Below are 23,833 nucleotides of genomic sequence, written 5' to 3'. Positions count from 1 at the left end.
ATGTTCAGCATAAACAAGTGAATACGTTTTCCAACACGTTGACTAAAGACTTGTGGTGATGTCAAATCCAACAACAAAAATAACTAAGTTGATGTACCATACACAATGTTGCCAGTTTATTAGGTACATCTACCTGGCCATTTTGTCTACTTGGATTGTCATGCAAGAAAATAAAAAAAAATTCTGAAATCTTTAGAAGTACATACAGTATGCCTACCATGCTGATGCACCTTGTAGGTATACAACCACTGACTATAACACAGTAGTTGATAAGCACAATTGCCCTTATTACCAACAGTTTCCTTATTCATCAAATTCACGTCTGATTTGAGTGTATAAAATTGACATGTTAATGCCTGAAAAATGTTTGATTTGCTAACAAACAATATCGACCTAGTCAATTATAGCATGTATAGGAAATTCAGTAGTAGCTGCAAAAGCAATAACAGTAAATTAAAAGCCATATTAAAATATATGTAATTCAGGATTTGTGTCAGCATTTTGCACATAATTTGTAAGTATTAACCACAATGCTCCATTGTGGATCTTACCCAGTTTGTTAGTCCTTTTTAGTGAGTAATAGCCATACAATAGGTACCTTGTAGCTTCTTGTGGACCCCTGACCATCACACCCACATGTGCTTTTTGAACAGCCCATTCTAGATTTAGTTCCTCGTTTGCTGTTATAATAACCTCCACTCTTCTGGGAATGCTTTTCACTACATTTTCGTGCGTGACTGTGGGGATTTGTGCTCATTCAGCCACAAGAGCATTAGTGAGGTCAGGGACTAATGTAGAGTAAGGAGGCCTGGGGTGCAGTCGGTGTTCCAGTTCATTCCAAAGGTGTTTAGTGCGGATGAGGTCAGGGTTCTCTGCAGGCCACTTGAGTTCCTCGACCATAACCTTGGTGAGCAGGGGAATTATCATGCTGGAACATGTTTGAGCCTCTTAGTTCCAGTGATGAGAATTTGTAAGGTTACAGCATACAAAGACATCCTATATAATTTTTTGCTTCCAACTTTGTTGCATCAGTTTGTAGAACGCCCATATATGGATGTGATGATCAGGTGTCCACAAACCTTTGGCCATATAGTGCATATGTGGGCTATTCAAAGATATGCCTATTATCACAGGTTTGCACCAAATGCATTTTTTTTATTTGACTCAGTTATTATTATTTTTATTTGTATGGAATAAAGATTTGTTTATTTGTTCAGATGTAAACTTGGCCTATCTATATGTATAAATGTAGCTAAAATATAGTTAAATGGCACACTTATATAGCACTTTACTCTGTGTCTCATTCACACACCAATGGTAGCAGAGCTGCCATGCAAGGTGCTAACTTGCCATCGGGAGCAACTTGGGGTTCAGTGTCTTGCCCAAGGATTCTTCAACATGTGGAGTCACCCAGGCATTGAACCGCCAACCCTACGATTAGTGGAGAACCCACTCTACCACCCGCGCCACAGCCTTAGGTTGGAAAATGATTGTATTTTCTACCTGAATTTGACCTTGGAAAAAATAGCCAATGATTTATAACTACAAGATAGGTATACCTAATAAACTGGCAAAAGAATGCAAAGAATTTCTGATGCCAAAGGGGGGGAAAATGGAGCCTTGTAAATGGTGCACTTATATAGCACTTTTATCCAAAGTGCTTTACACTGTGTCTCATTCACCCATTCACAGTAGCTGAGCTGCCACGCAAGGAGCAACTTGGGGTTTAGTGTCTTGCCCATGGACACTTCGGCATGTGGAGTCATGTGGGCCAGGAATCAAACCCCCAACCCTACGATTAGTGGACAACCTGCTCTACCAACTGAGCCACAGCTGCCCTTGTACTTTAGAAGGACTACAGTATCCATTTTACAAACCAAATCCACACTGGGCTTATTGGGTCATGCTAAATTTTGGACTTTTTCCAAACAAGGTAAGTCTTTAATCTGAGTGCTGCACATATTTATATGACTAAGAACTATTCATTAGTAGTAGGGTCAAGCAGATAAAATTTCATGCTGTCTACTACTATTCGTTCATAGTAGATCAATCTAAATACAGCAGTTTGTAAATGTAAATAATAATAAACAAATAATAAATAAATAATAACGATTAACTGTAATAAATGCGAAGACAAAGCAAAAGGCCTTGCATCTAATTATTTTTTGGGAAACGGTGGGGGGGGGGGGGGGGGCAAAGCTTTTTCTCATTATTTTACACTACACAGAGATACAGTGAATGCAGTTGTATAAACTGCACGTTGTAAACAGTCTAGTGGTCTGAAATAAGTTTTTATTAGGATTAATGTGGATTTCGTAGACTCCTGTTCATTTTAAGGAACAGCACATGAAAATTCACATACGTAAAACATGTACTAGATGCGTACTTTGAAAATACCTTTATTTACAAAGGCATTATAAGAATGCTCCATGCAAATATTTCAAGACATGCTTTTAAAGCAGAGGCCTTTAACCTACGTTTAGGTCACCTAACCCACACATTCTTGTTGCGCTACAGTTTCAGATGTAGTGCAGTTAGGCAGGGTTATTCTAACTTTTACAACTAAATGATTGCTTGGCATAGATGTGCAAATATATATATATATATATATATATATATATATATATATATATATATATATATATATATATATATATATATATATATATGACTTTTTAAAAAGCATATATGACATTTTTATTAGGGCCAATTAGTAGCAAAAAAATGTTTTTAATTAATTAAAGGGAAATTGTTTAAGCAGGTAAAATAATGTATATGTAAAACCTAGTCTCTATTCAAAAATATTAGTATTATACAGTATGATGACTTTGGAATGAGGTATTTCATATGTTAATGCTCTAAATAACACTACCCCTTTGTCTTTCCAACAGTTTTAAAGCCAACCACTTACCACACCCTAAAGCTAGGTTTTTTTTTCAGAATGCAGCCAGGTGAGTCAGTGGTGAGGGTTCAATTATAGATTGAAAAAATGACTCAATTAAGCAGTGTTCCATACAGTTGAGCTTTGGTCAGACTGTCCTTTCTACTGAGTCCTGTGCTTGTGAATCTTTGGTGCTGTGGGGAAGTCTTCCTCTGTGGCCCTGGACTTTGAAGCTGGTAGTGCCGCATATTGGAGGCATCCAGTGAAGTTTGGTGTAATGACTCAGCTGAGCTGTTGAGGCGTACATCCACATATTCTTTGTTCACATTTCCCACAGTGCTTTCATTGTCTTTTGAGATTCCAGAAAGGAAGAGACTGCTCTTAGACTCCTGGATGCTGTTATTTGACTGGTACGGTGGTCCTTTTTCAGTCTTACACAAGCCCAGACTGTGCTTGGGGCTTGGTGCCAAGCTGGAGCCAGGCGAGGTGGAGAAGCAGGAATCTGGCATACCTGTGCGGAAGGTGTTGTCTCCTTCCTGGACACTGCTGTATAGGGGTCCTAGTTTGATCTTGGAAGGGCCAATTGCAAACCGCTGCTCAGAGGAGGTATAAGGGGAAACACGGCCAGGGTCGCGATATGAAAAGCTGTTGATGTTCTCCACACTCAGATGCCTCCAGCGGCCCATTAACTCCTCCTCAGGAATATGGATGCTGTTGCAGCTCTCTGTTGGCACTCCTGAGGAGCCCATGTTGTGGGAGGAAGTGAGCTGCGGTGAATGGTATGGCTCGCTGTAGCAGGACGCTGTTCGCATGTAGACTGGGGAGTTGCCCTTTTGTGGGCTGGGGGCCATGTGTTGGAAGCTGTGCGACTTGGGAAACCTGGGGCTGTCTTTGTCATAAGAGGATGTACTCTTACACTCGTAATCACCATCCCGCCAGTCCAAGTATAGAGCTAGGTGAGAGGAGGAAAGGGTGCTGCTGGGAGCAAGCCCCTTTTCATCTGAAGCCACACTAAAGCTAGAGTAAGAGCTAGAAGCTGGTGTCGCAAATTCATGGAGAGCCACATCATTGTGGGAGTACTGAGAGTGGAAATCGTAATCCTCTGGGTTGCTGTCTGTAGAGTTCCGGGTTTGGAGAATGCTGGTGTTCCTGCCATGGAGGTCCACACTCTTCCGACGCCCCTGCCAGCGATCCTGTCGCCTCTCATCCATGGGACAATATAGTGCTGTGTCACTGCAGTATAGATCAGAAGATTTGTATACAGCATGGTGTTGGAGAGTATCAACTCTGTTCATTTCGTCATTTGCCAGAAAGTCTGGGTCTTGAGGCTGTGGGCTAGGTGACCGTGTGACCGGGCAGCTACTACCTGGCTCAGTCTTCTCCAGTACTTTAGCACCAGAATAAGGTGAGTGGCCCTTGTCCCTCCCATGCCCATGATTCTCCATATGAGGACTTGCCTTCTCTTGAAAGTCAGTGAGCAGCTAAGAGAGGTGCATGGAAGGTTAGGGAGGGGAAAAAGTAGAATAATTTTTATTTGTAATAATTATGGATATGCATGCTGGATGTCAAAACAGTTTCTGGTATGATATTCTACTAATTGACAATTTGTGTGCCGTTCTTTAATTTATGCATAAATTGTAGTTTGCGCATTTCCCTAATTCCACTTGTACATTGCCACAACTTCCCACTCTGTTTTCAAAATCTGTTCATCTCCTTCTGTGAATTTGTTCCTTGCTGTCAGCATTTCAACATTCTGAAAATAGAGCAAAATGTTGTTGAAATGCTAAAAATTCTAAAGTTTTCCTTTCAGAAATTCATTTATGTTTTGCTTTCTCTGATACATCACTGCATCTACGTTTCTGTTTCATCAAACCTAGTACCAAATCAATATCAAAGGCAGTTTCTTACATTTAAATTACAACAGCATGCATGCTCGCAGATTAAATATAATTGTTGAAGAAGATATAGATATCATGTCATTACTTTTTGATAACAAAAATGTGCTTATTAGGAACAAAATACCATAATTTCCTTGTAGTCAGGGCTATTATTAAAACAATTTTCCTCTTAGGATGGAATTGCAGGTAAACCTAAAGCTCAAGCATATGCTCACTGATCTCACTGATTATTATAATTGTTCTCTTATAATTGCTGACCTAGAGTGCCCTGAAAAAAAATCCACTTCTATGCATGATGCAAGTCAGTTGAGGAGAATGTCATATACCATTATTGTGAAAGGCTTTGTTGTGTCTTGTATGGCAGGCATGGGGAAAAATAGAGCAAGAAGTAGAATTACCTTGGACTGCTTCTGTGCTCTGTAATGGGATTTTCCACACTGCAGGAGCTGAGCTGCACTGTTGCGGTCCTTCTTGTACAGGTCCTGTGGGAAAGCAGCATGTCAGTATGGTGTCCTAGCAACGGTACTTTCGTGGAATATTAAATATAAGCTTAATTCTGAATTCTGGGTTTATGAAATATGCAGTTCTGACTAGTCACTGAGCAGTGTCATGTTTTACACCTATTTACAATAGCTGTTACCTAAATTTTTTTACTCTGTTGACTAAAATAATCAAAGGCTTATATATTCCATATATGTATGTATGTATATGTATATATATATATATATATATATATATATATATATATATATATATATATATATATATATATATACACACACACATATATATATATATATATATAAGCTTCATATGAAGGGTGACAAATCATTCTGCACATGAAAGGTAGGAATCAAGGAAAGGTCATGTAACTTTGTTTGAAAGGTGCTGCCGACAACGATAATGAGACTGAATAATTAAAAAAAAAAAAAAAAAAAATCACACCAAAAAGAATTTCTGAAATGATTTTACATGTCTGTATCTGACATATCAAGCAGTTTGTGCTTCAGTTTATTTAATCTAGTATTAATATCCACACCAGCTTTTTAAACATGCTACCAATCCTGCAATGACGGCTGCTTTATATTATTATTTTGGCTTGAGAAAGCCAACATACTGTTTTGCTTTATAAACTTGTTATTATTATTTGAAACTTGAGTTTCTATGGTGTACATCACCTATATTGTAGGTCAAAGAGGTGAGTACTGTAATGAGCAACATTTTGTAGGTAACTGGCAGGAGTGATAGATAACGCACATGACTCCAATGTTCACAAGAGAACTACATGTGTACGAGACATTAAGAAGAAAGGGAATGATGGCCTCATGACAATGGTGTTTATATGAAATTCTATGTTGTAGTGTCACTTTGTGTTGTTCACATATGCACAAGAAGGTATCCAGGTGATTTATCATGGCCCCTGATAGTTAGGATGGGTAAGCTATACTGTATATATAAGATATACAGTACTCATATTTTTTGTTTTGTAAATAATAAAAACCAAATACAGCAGATTCCAGTTAATAGTGCAAGATTTATTAAAATAGCTTAAGAGTTATTCAAATAATACATTCATGTGTAACAATGTATAAGAACAGAAACAGTGCAGAGCTGTGTGTCTGGACTGGAGGACAGGACTAAAACCACAAGACAGGGTTAGAGGTTAGACAAGAAACCACTGTGTCTCCATGTTATCTGCATATGAGAGAGAGAGAGAGAGAGAGAGAGAGAGAGAGAGAGAGAGAGAAATTGGTGAATAAAAAGTTGTTAAACATGATAGACGAAATGTTTTTTTCCTTTTCCCCCCAGCTATGTTGTTTTGTTCTTAAACTCACAGTCTTCTTTTGTGACTTGCTTCCATTGTTCAGTGTATTTCTTTCAGCTGCTTTCAGGTCTTTTATATCACTTTAAGGGAATTACATTTATCTGTGCACATACTAAGTGAAGCACTTTAAGAAAATGGCATATAAAAGTTAGGCATTTGTCTGAATTTGCACTAACAACATGCTTTTTAACAAGAAAGACTCACATTATCACAAAAAAATAAATAAATCATAATAATATCGCAAATGTTTGCATATGAAATCTCACCATGGACAGTAAACGCACCTCTGCCTCCTTTCTTGATTCTTATTCGCTCATCATGTTCTGTCACACAGTGTTGAAGACCAACCGTGGCTGCATATTGCTTGTCTGAATTCTGAAATGACAAGCGAATGGCTGTTAAAATATCTCCGCTTTTAATATAGTTATATTGTGATGTTAACAGCTTAAATTATTGGCTTCATCTTTAATTAATAATCTTAAATCATATTATCTAGACTATTACATATTTTCATTTAGGTCTTCTTCACTGACTTATTTTCTGAGGATGAATCTCTCTCTCTCTTTCTCTCTCTCGCTCTCTCTTTGTCTTTGGCTGCCATATATTTAATCAGTTTCTTTCCCTTCTTCATAACAGTCTGTGTTATTCCTTTAATTTACCACTGGTAACACACATTGTTACAGCTATCTAATTGTAATATAGCTAGATAGCTAGATAACTTCTAGCTATGAGACTAGGTAGATATGCTACATGCAAGCCATAACACAACTGTTAACTGAACCTTTAGTTTAATATACTTAGTCTATGGGATACAGAAAATATTAGGCAAAATGTTATCTTACCAGATATTTCCAGTTTTGTTTTTTTTTGCTGGATAGAGGGAGACTGGAGATCCTCTTTCACTGTCACTTCACCCTGTGAATGAAGTTTTTTCAAAGATTCTCTGTACCCAACTTAACTTGAAATACTTAACAAATGTGACAGCCATCTCAGCAATTCTAAAGCATATAATTCCCTTATGTAAACTATGTAATGTGTACTGTAAACTCAGGCTGTTGAAACTTTTTTTTAAACTTTCAAATTTCCATTTTCCTTCAATATACCTTAGTAAACATTCTTCTTTCTTCTGAATTCTGAGGTACAGTGGCTTAGTGGTTAGCACGTTTGCCTTGCACCTCCAGGTTTCATTCGGGTTCTCAGGTTTCCTTCCTCAGTCCGAAGACATGCGTTGTAGGATGATTTCCATTTCCAAATTGTCCTTAGGTGTGTATGTGTGTGTGATAGTGCCCTGCAATGGGTTAGCACCCCGTCCAGGGTGTCCCGTGCCCTGAGTCTCCTACGAAAGGTTACAGGTTTCCCATGACCTTGTGTACAATAAGCGGTACAGAAAATGGATGGATGGATGTTCACTGCTCCTGTAATGTAACGCCATTGCATCTCCATTGTAGTGCATTCACAGAGCAGAACATATAATCTCATTCAATGTCATCTTTTTTTTTAAATGTAAAAATCTGAAGTAGTAAACAGATACTATGAAACCCTTGGGTTTCAGAACTAACATATATTTTTCTTTTGTACTGTTCCATTCCTGCTCTGAAGTTAAACTGTAAATCACTGTATCACATAGAGTAGACCAGTATTCTTTACACAATGAAATGTTATCATCCTCTCAGCTGAACCCATTCCTAAGTCTTCTTAAGTCACTTACGTCTTATTCCCACTGGGCCCCTGCAATCTGCACTCAACATGTCCACCATCTGACCTCAATCTTTCCTATGGTGCCCTCCAGACAATTATCACTATCTCATACAGTCTACCTTCTGTCAATCCCCTTGGTATTTATTTAGAATGATAGTGAGCTGCATTTCTTTTCAAAGGGTGGCTTAGAACACAGATTGATCTAGACATATGGTAATAAAATGAAGTGTGACCGTGAATTAATGAGTTTAAAATAAAAAGGCTCTTGTCATTCCATGGTTTCATGATTCGTATAAGAATGTGTAGAAACGAACTCAGGAATAGTCAAGGCGAGGAGAAGGGTTTAGTGGGCATAGCTTTTCTTTTGACTTTATTTATATCCAGTTAAATGACCTTTGTTCTTTAAATTACCAAGTTGTCTGTTTGGGTTGCACCCTTATGGTGCAATTAGGCAGATTTTGTGAATTTACATTTTCAGTTTTGGCATTTAGCAGATGCCCTTATCCAGAGCAAAGTACTTTTTTGTTGTCTATACCAAAAACACATCCTCATGCAAGTTCACAAGGTCAAGAAGCAAGAATAATATCAGTTGGAAAAACACTGTCGTGGAGGTTAGTACAGTATGAACAAAACATAAGACAATTATTATTTTTTATTTCTTTAAATTAATAAATTGCTATTTTAAGTGCTTAGTGAATAGGTAGGTCTTTAGTCTTGTTTTAAGACAGGCAGTGAGCTGTTTAGACAGACATGGGAAGTTCACTCCCTCAAGTGGGTGCCAGGGCAGAGAAGAGCCTTCATGCATGTCTTCCTTGTACCCTGAGAGATTGTGGGTCCAGTTGAGCAGTTTAAGGTAGGCAGGCACGTGTCCAGTTTGTTGGCAAGCATCATTGTTTTAAATCTGATGCAAGCAGCTACAGGAAGTTAGTGGAGGGAGTGTAACAATGGTGTGTTGAGTGAGAACTTAAGTCGTGCAGCTGCGTTCTCAATCAGTTGCAGAGGTCGGATGGTACGCAGGGGCATACCTGATAGGAGTGAGTTGCAGTATTCCAGTCTCAAAATGACAAGGGACTGAAGAAACGCCTGAGTGCTCTGTGTATAGAAATGGCCAGACCCCACTGATGTTGTAAAAGAGAAACCTACAACTTGGGCAGTGGTAGCTCAAGACATTAGAAGGTCTTGAATTCAAATCCCACCACCGTCAAGCTACCACTGCTGGGCCCTTGAGCAAGTTCCTTAACCCTCAACTGCTCTGTTGTATATATAAAAAAAATACAAATAAAGTCGCTCTGGAAAAGGGCCGTCTGCCAAATGCCATAAATGTAAATGTACATGAGTGAGTCAATTTTAGCAATGTGTGGCAAGAAGAACAGTTGGTTGTCCAGGACTACCCCAATGTTGGGTACAGTGACAGTTTGTGAAATCTGAGACTTGTCCAGGAAGATTATATGATATTGACATGGGTGAGCATCTCTGGGGATGTACAGCATCTCCACGGATTCTCAGTCTCTGGGGATGTACAGCATCTCCAGGGATGCTCAGTCTTATTGGGATTTAGTTTTAGCTGATGAGCTGCCATTCATGAGGAGATGTCTGTCAGACATTCTGAGATCCATGCTCAAACATGAAAGTCTGAGGGCATAAAAGAGAGGATGAGATGAGTGTCATATGAAAACCTATGTGAGGATATCACCTCACCAAGAGAACGGCTATAGAGCGAAAGCAGAAGGGGACTCAGCACCGAGCCTTGTAGGACACCACTGGAGAGTGTGCATAGAACAGATGTGGATCCCATCTATGTCACCTGATATGACCTCCAGGTAAGAAGCAAATCTTTGCCAGGTGTCCAGAGTCAAAAAGGTGAGCCATTTCTGCATAGTGGTCGAGTGTGTTGTGGAGAAACCAAAGACGTGGATTTTAAACCAATAAATCTGAAAATGTATTTTGAGACCCTGAACAGTACAAAGTTGTTCCATGGTGCTTAAAGAAAGATTTCAATGTTTTGTGCTGTTTTGTTAGTATTATTATAGTGCAAAATGCATTTGCATCAGTTTTATTAACCAGAGTTAGTAGTTTAATTCATTATAATAAATGACTTACATTGTCTTTTCTGAGCTTTTCAATAGTGATTTTGGCCTCCATTAAATGATTATTGAGTACGATGATCTCTCGGCTGAGTGTCCTTTTCTCCTCTTCATATTGCTGTGTCTAAATGAAGGAGAAAATAAGTAATGATAGCGATGTAAAATCACTGAAAAGCACAATCTCTACTTTAGATCAATTCAGGATTGCTATTTTTGCTAGACAACATTGTGACCTGCAGCTCAATTTTTATGTGTGTGTGTATGTGTGTGTGTGTGTGTGTGTGTTTGTGTCTTCATCCATAACTATCTATTAAAATTCCACACTCCCAGTTTCTAAATGCTGAGAACGACCGTATATATTAAACTACAATCAACAATGTTAAAATGTTATAACAATGTTATAATATATGTGTTTATATAATCATGATAGGATATTTATTACACAAACATAGGGGATCTAAGCAAAAAAAAAATCTCTTTAATCCCTCTTCCACTGCCTCAGATCACATTTTTGAGGAAACTGTTATTATTATTATAGCAGGTCAAATTTGACTGTCCCCATTTCTTATGTTCTGTTCACATTGTTGCAAGTATGGGCATTAGTTTTCGTGGCAAAATTGTAATTCTTACTTATATGAAATGCTAACACTTCTCTATCATGGTATTCATGGTAGTCAGATCTGCTTCATAATTATACCTATTTGGCATTTTATATTTAAAATGTTTCAATGGGCATCACTGTTATATAGTACAAAGGCTAGTGAACACTGATGTAGAACAGTTAATATTAGGTGCAAGCCCACACTTGGAACATTGTTCATTAGAATACTGGTTAACCATTTAAGGTGCCAATATTTGAATACGGAAATCACTATTTGGGTATTCAGTATGTCCTTACTAATGTAATGTCATAAATTTAAATGTCATTTTTAATACTTTGTTGCAAATCCTTTGCAGTCAATGACTGGATGAAGTCTGGAACCCATAGACATCTTCCCTGGTTATGCTCTGCCAGACCTTTACTGCAGCTGTCTGAAATTCATGCTTGTTCTTCAGGTGTTTTCCCTTTTCAAATGAAATGCATGCTTAATTGGATTCAGATTCCGAAAATTCCACTTCTTTGCTTCTTCTATATTTTATCTAGAGCTACCCTGATGTCAGGCTTATCTCGGGACCCCGGGTAAACAGGGCAGATTAGGCAGGGTTGATTTGCACGTGTCTTTCAAGGCAGACTATAGTTACTACACCTGACACTATGGCTCTCTCTGTAATGGAGTGTTGATGAAATGTTATATCAGCTCCCTTACCGAGGGATCCACTTCCATAGACTGAACCAATTGCTTAAATGACTGGGCATTGTACATATGGTTTTCAGGACACAAAACCTGTAACTCCAACTGTAGACACAAACTACTAAGCAGAAAGCATCATATGATGTACTATATATGTGCTCTGGTATGTGTACAGGGTGTTTTTCTTTTTTGTTTTTTACATATACAGTTCACAGTCACTTTTTTACTTTGCTGAATGGTTTCTGCATGCATGCGTGATTGCACAAGAAAGTATCCATGTATTTCTTATCACCCCTGTCAGCAGCGAAAGAGGAACAAATGTGTGTGTCTGTGTGTGTGTGTGTGTGTGTGTGTGAGAGAGAGAGAGAGAGAGAGAGAGAGAGATGTTTTCTGTGGTGTTGGTTTATTTTGCAATGGGAAAAATTGAAGTAGGTGGTGTATTTGATTTTCTCCTCCAACAGGATTGTGCTGCTGCTACCATAACCACAACCGCAAGTAAAGTGAATCTTTAGCATAATCTTGTGCTATGAAATCCTGCAAATTTTACATTTAAAAATGAATCAAACCAATCTTGTTTGGCTTTTTTGTTTGGTATTTTGGTAAGATGAGACAGCATTAAATTTCCCATACGATTAACTGGTGGTACACAATGTTAAAAATTAAGTAACATGTAAAGCTCTCATTTCACCCCTACATAGCATCCAGTATGAGAAAATGCAGTAACCTTAGTTTATGCCCCTTCATTCGCTCAGAAAAATACTGATATGGCCTGGATAGAAATTGAGTTTGACCCACCTGCCTTAAAAGGAATTATTGTTGTATTTTAAGAAATATATATATTTTTTATATGTTTCATTCTAGTGAATGTAAAAGTAGCACAGCTGTAGTTTATGAGGCTGTTACTCTGACTCCTTCAGTGCCATAAATTTTATTTAGTCACCATGCTACTTTCTGCTCCATTCCAACTGAATATTGCTTTTTCTCCAGACATCACTGTGCAAATCACCTGATGCATGAAAATATGTCTTCAAGGAAATAGGAAAAGACAGAAATTTCCACAGCTATACTCCTTTTGTGATATACACACACACACAAAAAAATGGTCAGAATAACTCACTTTGTAGTTCTACATTTATATTCTATCATGGTCCTCTCATCCACCCATGCAGATGCAGATTCAGCACACTAGTGCTGGGTTTTCCACAAAGTTAACATTACTTGTTATTATTTTGTTCACCTTCCATTTTCCTTCAATGTCCATTTTTGTTTTGACCCGCAGTGCGAACATTTTTCTTTGAAATAGCTTTGCGAGGAATTAAAAGATGCTACAGTCACAATGAGAAGTGCTTCTGAAGCAGGTTCTCATACCTTCTTTTGAGGGACAGTAATTTGTTCCAGTAGATGTCTGTCTCCCTAAAATTGAAAAAGAAGGGGATTTTATATGTCAAGAATTTTTGTCAAAATTCTGCACATTTAGAGGAAGGCAAAGGATGTGAAGGTCACATTAGAATTGAACTAAGTCTCAGTTTTCATAAATGTAGTATGGTTCTATTTTTGATTTAATCACTCAGAAAAACATAATGGCTTTTTATTTGACGAATAGGCTGTGAAGTGTGAATAGTATTGCCAGTTGTTAGCAAGAGAGACAAATGACATGTTTTGATGGTGGTGGTGGAAAGTCCTGTCAGTGCAAAAAATCTCAATATACCTTCAATTGTTTTGAATCCGGTGAGTGTGAAAGCCATAAGCATATGATCTATATTATTTTCATATTCACTAAACCAGTCAGTGACCCCACATGGTAGATGGTATTATATCCTAGAAAAGTTCACTGTCATCAAAATGAAAATGTATTCTGTTTGATACTGTGTTAAAAAACAAAACGGTGGTTCTCTGAATACCAAATAACTGGCAGGGGCAGTGAAAAATCACCTGGGTACTTTCTTATGCGTGTGGGTCAGCACTGGTTACAAATGACAGGGAACTCTAATGGTTGTCCATTGCATACGTAACTAGTGTTCTATTTCACTCATCATAACTGCTAGGACCTTTGAGATTCACCTAAATAAACTATGCTACAATGTCAACCAGCACACATTAACTGAGTGGAAATGTGCTGATCTGATGATGGAATTACTACCACCTGTGCAAATAGTAGTATATTAATTAAATTTTTATCTCATTTATATAACTGAGTGTTGAGGGCCTTGCCCAAGGGCCCAACAGTGGTAGCGTAGCAGTACTGGGGCTTGAACTCCTGACCTTCTGATCAGTAACCCAGAGCCTTTAACCACTGAGCCACCATTGCCCTACATATTTCTTTACAGAAATATATCAATTCTGCATATTAATTGTAAATGTATAAATTTATCCCTATATATGTAGTATAGCAGTAAAGTAGTAACAGTAGAGTACTGTTAAACTCAGCAGGTTTCTCGTCACATAACGCTGCGAGGTCAATTGATTGGTTTACAAATGTGAGTAATATGAGATCAGGTAAAAACCCAGGGTTCAACTACAATGTCAAAACAGAGTCATCTGGCAACTTATGCATGCAAAGCAAACTTAATATCAAGGCATTCTCCTGCTCTTTTTACATTTACATATATCTTGCTGACACGCTTATTCAAAGCAACTTACGTACAATTAAAACAGGATACAACAGAGTAGTATACAGCCATCAGGATACAACTTGCTTAATCACCAAACTCACACACTGAAGTGACTGCTAGCAAGAAGGCTTGAGAGAACCATTTCAGTTTGGCTTCCTGCATGAGCTCATAAGTGAGGGTCTTAAGGGACACCAGCAATATTTTGAGGGAGACCACTGGACTGTGTTAGGTGCACTTAGCTACAGACCAGCTATTGAGGAGACTGTGGGGGGTACGGACTCAGGATGGATATGAGGGATAGAGGGAAACTCAACCCTGGCCCATGTATGCTAGCTGACCATGCTAGCAGCACATATTCACAGGTCTCAGATAGGTGGTGATGTAAATAGAGTGGACATGTACGAGTGTTAGGGTTAGGGTTGGAAAATGGAACTTTGGCTCGTTCCCCCTTTTTTTTTTTTTTTTTTAATATCTGGCCCTTGTGCAGTTAAATGTCAGTATCAGTTGTATCAATATCAGTTGAGTCTTTAAAAATATCTCCAACGCAGCCAGCAGTGGTTATCCTATCGTTACCTCAAGTCTTATACTATAAAAACCGTCAATCTCTCACTACTGTTTCCCTACGGAAATTTTCCATTCACTGGTTATTGCTATGCAGTGGTTATATTTTAGAATAGTTTCAGGCATTCTTTAATATATGAAATGTCAGCTACTGTGCGCAGTACAACCATAAAACACTACATAACCACTAGGCTGAAATTTGTTCTCAACAAATAATTTAAAGACATCATTGTTTCTGCACTACGCAACAATAAATGGATGTATGAATGTTGGATGTTTATCAGCATCACATGCTGAGCCAGACAAGAGGCCTGATGTCCAAATTGTATTCCCGTCTTTTAAATTCAGTGGATAGCCCTTTTACTGTCCAGAGAGCACTGTGTAAAGATCTTAACCTTACTGATGACAGTATTGATTGGACAGTCATTTGGGACACATTTAAATTTATACATAGGGCTTACCTAACTCCAAGAAAGCACAACCTTATGAAAATCATTCCATTACCAATCCATGACCTCTGTCGTAGTGGCCAAATTGCTTCTTTTATGCAGATCTATTGGGACTGGTCTGGTGTTGCAAGGTTTTGGAGTATGGGTTCCTCCTCCCTGTCTGATCTGCTAAATGCACATATACCATGCTGTCCTGGACTGTTGCACTTGAATGATGATTCATTGTTAGCATTAAATATGTTTCCATCCAAGTTGCGAATTTAACTTATGCAAAAACTTGAAATATTGCATAAAACATTTGTGAATAAAGCACTGTTTCCATCCCATGTGTTCAAGAGAACAAAATCGTCACTTCCTGGGATACTGACACAAAGTCGTCTATCCAAACATACACTACCTCTCGCTCTCGGCCATTTAAAATTTTCGGAGTCAATTCTACAATCACATGACTTGTTCAGGCAAAGTCACAACTTTTTTGATGCACATCAAGGAATTTATTGGGTAAATGTGTTTCCATCGTAGTTTATGCGCACGTCTTCTTATCGAATAAAAAAAAAATGTCCACCTCAATTGAGTACTTGTGTTCTTTCAATCTTCCATTGAAGTAATACTAATGGAAATTTCAGGTACATAACAGCCACGCAGCAAACCATCAATACATGCAATTGTGTGGCAGATGAAGTTGTCTAATTAGACATGATTGCTGATTGGGCATAAATTATCTATATATGTAATTCTATCTGTCTATCTATCTAACCATCCATCCATTTTCCATACTCCTTATCCTACACAGGGTCACAGGGCACCTGGAGCTTATCCCCAGGAACTTGGGGCACATGGCGGTGAACACCCTGGATCGGGTGCCAACCCATCTCAGGGCACAATCTCATTCACTCATTCACACTGCGGACAATTTGGAAATGCCAATCAGCCTACACTACATGTTTTTGGACTGGGGGAGGAAACCCCCAAAGCACAGGGAGAACATGCAAACTCATGCACGCACACAGGGCGAAGGCGGGAATCGAACCCCAACCCTAGAGGTGCGAGACAAACATGCTAACCACTAAGCCACCATATCTGTTTGTTTGTTTGTTTGTTTCCATGTTATATATAATTTTTTAAAAATCTATCTTTGTCAGTTTGCTGTTCTGTGGACAGGTTTCTTACCTTTTGGTTGAACTTCTCCTCTAGTTCTTGGTTTATTCTCTGCAATGCTGCATAGCTGCTCTGTATCCTGCAAATAAATTGGATACGATGAGTTCTAATCTTTTTAATACTGCAAAGGTTTGCTAAAACAGACTGTACTCTTGGTGGGATTCCAACATGTTAATGAAATGCTCTGTGTCAGTGGAAAATGCTGTTGTGCCAACTATACTCATATCTAAGTCTCATTTTTGCAAGCATCCTGTTTTAAACTGTGTTATTTAATTGTGAATAGTCTGCTCATTACTTGGGGAGAGGCCACTGCGTTAATTAAAATGACATAATAATCGAAATTGCTTCTAATGTTCTTGGTTTGAGTGTGTTTATAGTTTCATATGAGGGGGAGACCATGCCATGAGGGCTGTCTGCTGCAAGCCACTTGAGCATTGTGCTAACAACATTACATTTAATCAACCAAGAACTTTGCTGGAACACTGGGAACACACACACACACACACACACACACACACACACACACACACACACACACAATTATTCACATAAATAATAATGAAGTTTATTTCAAGGTTATATTCATTATTCCTTCATTCTTTAGTGAAAGTGGATTATTGTTAGTGTTACGTATGATGATGTGCTGATGTGAACTGTGTATTTAAATTAAAAGTTGCTTTGAAGTTGATCAAAGAGTAGCTCCTAGCATTTAATAGTTTTAAATAAACTTTTATATAGTCATACCTGGCCAGTAAAGGTGGCCCTGTTTTTACTTTAGCCGGAGTCATATCACCCTGCAGTTCTCGTCTGGTTTCCTATTGAAGTTAAGCAGGGTTGAGCCTGGCCAACACTTGGATGCGAGACCTCCTGGGGAAAACTAAGGTTGCTGATGGAAGTGGTATTAGGGAGGTCAGCAAGGGGTACTCACCCGGTGGTCTGTGTGGGGCCTAATATAGTGACGGGTAGACTATACTGTAAAAACAGCACCATCTTTCAGATGAGACGTTAAACCGAGGTTCTGACTCTCTGTGGTCATTAAAAATCTCAGGGCACTTCTAGTAAAGAGCAGGGGTATAACCCTGGTGTCATGATGAAATTCCCCCATGGGCCCTTATCTACCATGGCCCCCTAATAATCACTATCCCTGAATTGGCTACATCACTCTCCTCTCCTCTCCACCATTAGCTAGTGTGTGGTGGGCATTCTGGCGCACTATGACTGCCGTCGAATCATCCGGGCAGATGCTACACACTGGTGGTGGTTGAGGAGATCCTCCACCCTCCATACTATGTAAGGGACTTTGAGTGCCTAGAAAAGCACTATATAAATGTAAGGAATAAAAAAAAAATGTAAGGAATACACCGTTTGCAGGGTGATGGCAGTGTTGTGTTACAGAAATGTGTCGCATGAGTCAACAGGTATTGTTTGCCATGAATAATTAGCTATTACAGCTGCAGTGTTTGACCAAATTTGCTAAAAAAAATATTTGAGAGAAATCCCTATGCCAGCAGCAAATCCTGTATGTGGATTTTAAATAGTTCACGCGCAAACTAATCCTGGCCATCAGTTTCACTCAGGAAGGCTCATAAAAATGCCCAACATTACCTATTATTATAGTCTTCCTACACTGTAGATGATTTCGTTAGATTGAGTGACAGCTGGGAAAAGACTCCTCATTAGATTTTTAAATAATCGTTCTTTGACAAAGTTAGGACAGGACCAGATTGAATTACTCTCCCTATGGCTTCAACCAGTTGCCCTGTCTGGTAATTTTGTTTAGGCTTATTTGGGGAAAAAAAAGCACAGATGCTTTGAACCTGCGAAGCTTGTCAGTAAATTTCTCCAGCTCCTCCTGTGCCCGTCGTAGTTCTGTCTCCAGGTACTGCTTTGTGGCATCACACTCAGTCTCCAGCATCTCCAGCTTATGAGTGGTATAGGAGAGCTGCTTCCTTAGGTCCTCCTTCTGCTCCTGCAATGAACTGCGCATATACAAACAGTTGAAGATGATTGATACTACTTTATCCTACTTAAATTCACTGCTTCCTAAATAATGACACGCATACTGTATGTCATCTTTTATGTATGGTGGCAACGGACTAATCATTCTGCATCTGTTTCATGTTGGTTATATTAACTTTTTAAGTGCAATATGCAACATTATTAAACCACAAAACCAAAAGACTAGTGATGTAGTTGGTTAATCAACCTGGAAAATAAAGTTATGATGTAACACAGCAGCACAGGAAAGAAAAGCTCTTTAATGATAGATGAAGATGGGATGGTCTCATCCCTGATGAACTGATTTAAAACAGAGTCACATGCAATGAAATGGACCAAAATGTACAGTCTAATGATCTAATTCCAGTAATTATCTAGTAGCCTCTTTCACAAGAACGCCACTATATCAGCAAAATCGAACACTCTTTTGAAGAATAAGTTAGAATGTGATTGGGAGTGCTGTTGGAGGTTTGAATCCTGGTATAAGATTGTGGAAAGAGTGGGAGAGAAGGGAATAAAGCAAAGGAAGTAATGTACAGATTATATGGAAATTAGACTCCATATATGATTTTTTCAACAGACATTTGCTCTGGAGGTGTTCAGTATAACACCACTTCACACATATCTTACAGCTCTCAGTTCTTTTGAATCTGCTGAAATCCTATTCTCAAGTTACAACACACCTACGACTGGAACGTTTGCCTTTATATTATAGCTGTTTTGGATATATATTATGGCTCCAGGTTAATTTTAGTTGCATTGGAAACACATTCCCTCATCTAAACTTATTTTTTATTGTGATTATTGAGTACAGATGAAAATAATGTTGTAGTTTTATTTGAATACACTGACATGTAGATTATGTAGAGATGAATGATTACTAATATGAGGTGATTAATGCAGTGTTTTTCAGGATGGTCCCTGGGGCTCCTCAGAAAGTCCACAATTTTTGCTCCAAATGCACCTGTAAGTTACAGTATATGGCCAAAAGTATGTGGACACCTGACCATAACATCCATTTGATGTTTTTCCATAACTATGACACAAAGTTGGATGCAGAATGTCTATGATGTCTTTGTATGCTGTAAAGAAGAACTCGAGTGAGTGGCCTGAACCAAACCCTGACCTCAAACCCACTGAACACCTTTAGGATGAACTGCAACACTGACTTCATGCCAGGCCTTCTTGCAGGGCATAAGTGCCCAACCTCTTATGCTCTTGTGGCTGAATGGGCACAAATCCCAATATGGTACAAAATCTAGTGGAAAGCCTTCTCACAAGACTGGAGGTTGTTATAGGAATGAAGGAGTGACCTTCTGCATATTAATGCGCATGGTTTTGGATGGGATGTTACATGATCAGGTGTCCACATACTGTGGACATACAATGTATGGACAATAGTGCATGGTTGAGATGTTTTCGGAGATGGGCAATAGTAAAAATGTACCATCTGGGGGTCCCCAAGGAGCAGTTTAGCAAACACTTGAGTTAATGGAAGTGCCTAGATGATATATGATTTTTGATTTGCTTTCCTCTTACCTTCTTTTCTGATGTTTACAACCATTTCGAGAGGCTTTAAGTGCAGTTTTCCCAATATATATTTTTTTCATGTTATAGTTTGCGTTTTCTTGTGTGTAGTAAGTGCACTGGGTGTTGGAGCCCAGAGACTGTGAAAGACCCTAAGTTTTCCTTCCAGAAGCAGACAATAATTTTCTGTCAGGATTGAGCCTGATAAAAAGAGAAAAGAGAGAACACTGCTACAATCACACAGTCCATAGAGAACTCATTTACTTCCAGGACCTCTGGAACGTATGAATGCCTGAAAAACATTTTTGAGTAACCAGTTGCTAAGTTTTTTTTTTTTTTAGTATTTATTCTAAATTGGATGCAGTGGGCTTTAATGTGTGTTTTCGATTATCAGGCATATTTATTGTAAATGGGACTTTTGTTTGTATGTTTTTTTAAATACATTCATTACAGTTATTTGGAAAATGTATATCCATCCCTCCATCCATCCATCTTCTCTTCCACTTCCAGGGGACATAGGGTACGAATTCCAACCCACTGCAGGAAAATGTATATATAGGGTACAATTCAAGTACAATTCAGAAAAGGCTTCCTTCTTTTGATCACATTTAATTTCTAAAGTGTTTATGCATTTAATAAATAGTTGCATTGAAACCTGGCAAGACAAAGTGAATGTTTCTAAGAAAACTTATTTATAAATAAATATGCGTATATAAATAAAAATAACTGTGAAGTTCCGAGTTCCGAGTTGAGTTACCCATGTGTACCAAACCCCATAATATTCAATACTGAAATTCCACATACTGGCATTCTTGACCTCAACCATAACTATGAACATAGGTCCCTCTAAACATTTGCACAGATATTGTGTGCATGGGTGGAGTTAGTGTAAAAAGAGGTGCTTATGTGCAAACCTTCTTGAGCAATATCAGCTTCAGAAAGGAGTAGTATTAAGTCCAGTGCCACTATATAGCAGTTTGATGTAACCATAATATGTCACACCGAAATATATATTTTGGACTAAAAAAAAAAGTAGAATACCAATCGAGGACAAATATATATATATATATATATATATATATATATATATATATATATATATATATATATATATATATATATAAACAAACATGACTATTAATTAATAATATTGTATAGTATAATTAATTAATAGCAATATAATTGTATACATTGGATACATTATCTTGAGGGCTGAATATGTCATGGATAAAATTATGAACAATGCCGAATTAAAGTGAGATGTAAAGTAAGATGCAGTGGAGTGCTTATCCTTTAAACTGTAGGAACATTTTCTTTATAGGAGAGTGCACTTGATTAACCAACACGCTGGCATTATTTCACTACATTTACAACTCAAAATAGCTCATTCCAAGCATGGTAAATTAGCCTCACAAACATTTCATGACTTTGATTTAGTGTATTGTGGTTACATTTAAGGAACTGTTGGTACACAAACAGAAAAAAAAGGCAGAAAATTAGGATGCACTGAATCAAGTGCTATTTTATAAGCTGACAAATAATGAAGCCATATCGTTAAATTAGCCAGTTCTGCAGTGATTAATATGATACTTACAAGTAGGAGTATTTATGCAGCAATATACTGACTATATACTAGACTCCTATTTGAAAGCTTCCCATCTGCTTATTAATTTAATCAAAGTTGGAGGTTTTTGTTTCATTATTAAATTATCTGTTACATCATATTATATTTGACATCATATAAAAAGTTGTGATCTGCTTCTTCAGTCTGCATTTTCTATCCCCTGGGGTTAAAGGTTTAAAATCTGGCAACTTTGGAGAACTGAATGGGCCACTTATAAAATTACGTCCTTAACATAAGTTGCCAACACTCAATACAGCCCGATGAGAATCAGCGCTGGGATTTTATAAGATCTTGCCATGTCCCACAGGTAAGGTTGCTGGCACTTTTCTCTTTAATACATTGCTTTCTTTCATGTTATCTTATAGGCTTGTTTTGCTGTATAGAGAAATGTTTCATAAAGCACTGATGAAATGACAACACTGGCAATTCCACCATCGACTAGCTCCACAATATCCTCCTCAGAGTCAGGCACATTGTAGATCCATCATCCCCAATCTGTTCCATCACTGATTGAGATCTGTGAAGGAGCCCCTGAGAAATATGGTGTCTAATCACACTACACGCTTCATGAGATGAAAGAAACCAAGAGGTTACTAGGTTTGAGGCTCACTTATGTGTATTGTATAAAAGTGCGTCACTTTTTCTTTTGATCAACAGTTGCTTTCCCTTGCAACACAAACTGATACCAACTAGATGATAGTTAGACAGCAATCAATGACATTCCCTCCAGTGCAGTCCCAGAGAGGTCCAGAGTTCCTAACTGTCAGAAAACCTTTGAGTGATTTATAGACAATAACAAGTAGTATGATGGGAAAATGTATTTAACAGAAAATCTCACAAAAGTCTGATTGAAAATTGAATGAATGTACTTTACATTTTCCCACCATTATTGTACTGAAGTACCGAATGGCCATTTGATCGCCTAGGTGTTCCCTCAGAGACCGTTTGCTATCGGTCCCATCTCCTGTCGCATCTGACTTGCTTCATGTCTTCATGTTTGAGGAGGTACAAAGGCAGAGAATGTTATAATCAAAGTTAGATCTGCATTCCCTAAGTGGGTTTTGATTTGTGCTTTGAAGCAAATGTTCAGTGGGGGGAACTTGACCTCAGCTGTCTGCCGATTTGCAATTCTGCTGGAGACCTACAACACTCTAATGGTGTAGCTCTGTAATTGAGCACAGTAAAAAGGGTACACAGGACTTCACATGCTCGAACCCATAATGAACCCATAATGATTTGAAAAACTCTTAAAATGCTTTCCATTGCTCCAGTCTAAATACACTACATGCACTAAAGTATAGTCATTAGTATTTGTATTTATTTATTTTTGACTATATTTATTGTTGTTTGTCTTTTAGAAATGGTGTAGTGTTGTCAAACCAAGCCGCAAATCAAATCTCCCATGTGAACAATAAAGAAATGAACTGAAGTGGTCTCTATTCTGCAAACATTCATTGACTAGGGAAAGGAAAATGTTGATACGAATTTGGTGGCGTTGCATCTCTGGTCAAATGAATTTCCTCCATATCCTACAGTTCTCTGTCACTCGCTGTTGCATTTGCAAACTCAGTCAATATCTGCTCGGACACAGGCTTCTGCTTGGAAACTTTTATGTAGTTCACATGCATTTGAACAGCCTGTTCATTACTAGCTGAACATGTATAACATTTACTACGTCTGCAAAGTGCATCAGCCACTGTTAATTGTTCGCCAAACAACAAATTATACAGTATTTCTCTAAGTGTGACAAAAGACTGAGGACTGCCTAAAGCCTTCTTTAAGATTGCAGTCAGCAGTCAGTGATCGGTTTCTGTTTACACCATATACAGAACATACTCCTGAAATTTCTCACCGCTGTAAACTACAGCGAATGGCTTCTTTTCAATTTGTGCATAATTTATTTCTGCCGGAGTCATTGTACATGATGTATAAGCTACTGAAAAATCATTGTCTCATGATGCTGCAGCAATACTTCTCAGAGCCATCTTTGTATACAGCAGTCAACAATTTGACAGGCTTGTCTGCATAATAGAATTTCAACACCAGCTCACTAAACAAATCTTAAGCAATTCCCATTCTCTTATATATATGTGTATCTTGTATCCATGCCCACTCTTTTGTGATTTCTAGTAAGCGACAAATTGCTTTTGTTTTAGCTGAAAGGTCTGGAATGAACTTATCATGTAGTTCACTAATTCAAATGCTCTCTGCCATTCTGTTTTGTCT

The 23,833-nt window shown here is 38.1% G+C and overlaps 1 protein-coding gene across 1 annotated transcript; it reads right to left on the bottom strand.

Moving 5' to 3' along the window:
• Positions 1-2,709: 2,709 nt before the first annotated feature.
• LOC128613060 (brain-enriched guanylate kinase-associated protein) lies at positions 2,710-20,078 on the bottom strand. Its single transcript, XM_053633617.1, has 6 exons — positions 19,996-20,078; positions 18,276-18,437; positions 16,471-16,537; positions 10,403-10,510; positions 5,178-5,261; positions 2,710-4,362 (listed from the first exon to the last, which is right to left on the bottom strand). The coding sequence occupies exons 1-6, from the start codon at positions 20,064-20,066 to the stop codon at positions 2,995-2,997; spliced, it is 1,860 nt and encodes a 619-aa protein (XP_053489592.1). The 5' UTR covers positions 20,067-20,078; the 3' UTR covers positions 2,710-2,994.
• Between the last annotated feature and the right edge of the window lie 3,755 nt (positions 20,079-23,833).

Source organism: Ictalurus furcatus, chromosome 9 (assembly GCF_023375685.1).
Source record: "Ictalurus furcatus strain D&B chromosome 9, Billie_1.0, whole genome shotgun sequence".
In the NCBI taxonomy this organism is placed as follows: Eukaryota; Metazoa; Chordata; class Actinopteri; order Siluriformes; family Ictaluridae; genus Ictalurus; species Ictalurus furcatus.
Note: the sequence above shows the minus strand (reverse complement) of the source record. Positions and strands in the feature narration are given on the sequence as shown.

Excerpts from the sequence above, each read along its gene's own strand:
- LOC128613060 (XM_053633617.1), bottom strand. The coding sequence starts at position 20,066 with ATGAAAAAAATATATATTGGGAAAACTGCACTTAAAGCCTCTCGAAAT. Across the intron at positions 16,538-18,275 it reads TTTACTGACAAGCTTCGCAG|GATACAGAGCAGCTATGCAG; the intron begins GTTCAAAGCATC and ends ATTTATTTGCAG. Across the intron at positions 4,363-5,177 it reads GAGCACAGAAGCAGTCCAAG|CTGCTCACTGACTTTCAAGA; the intron begins GTAATTCTACTT and ends CACCTCTCTTAG.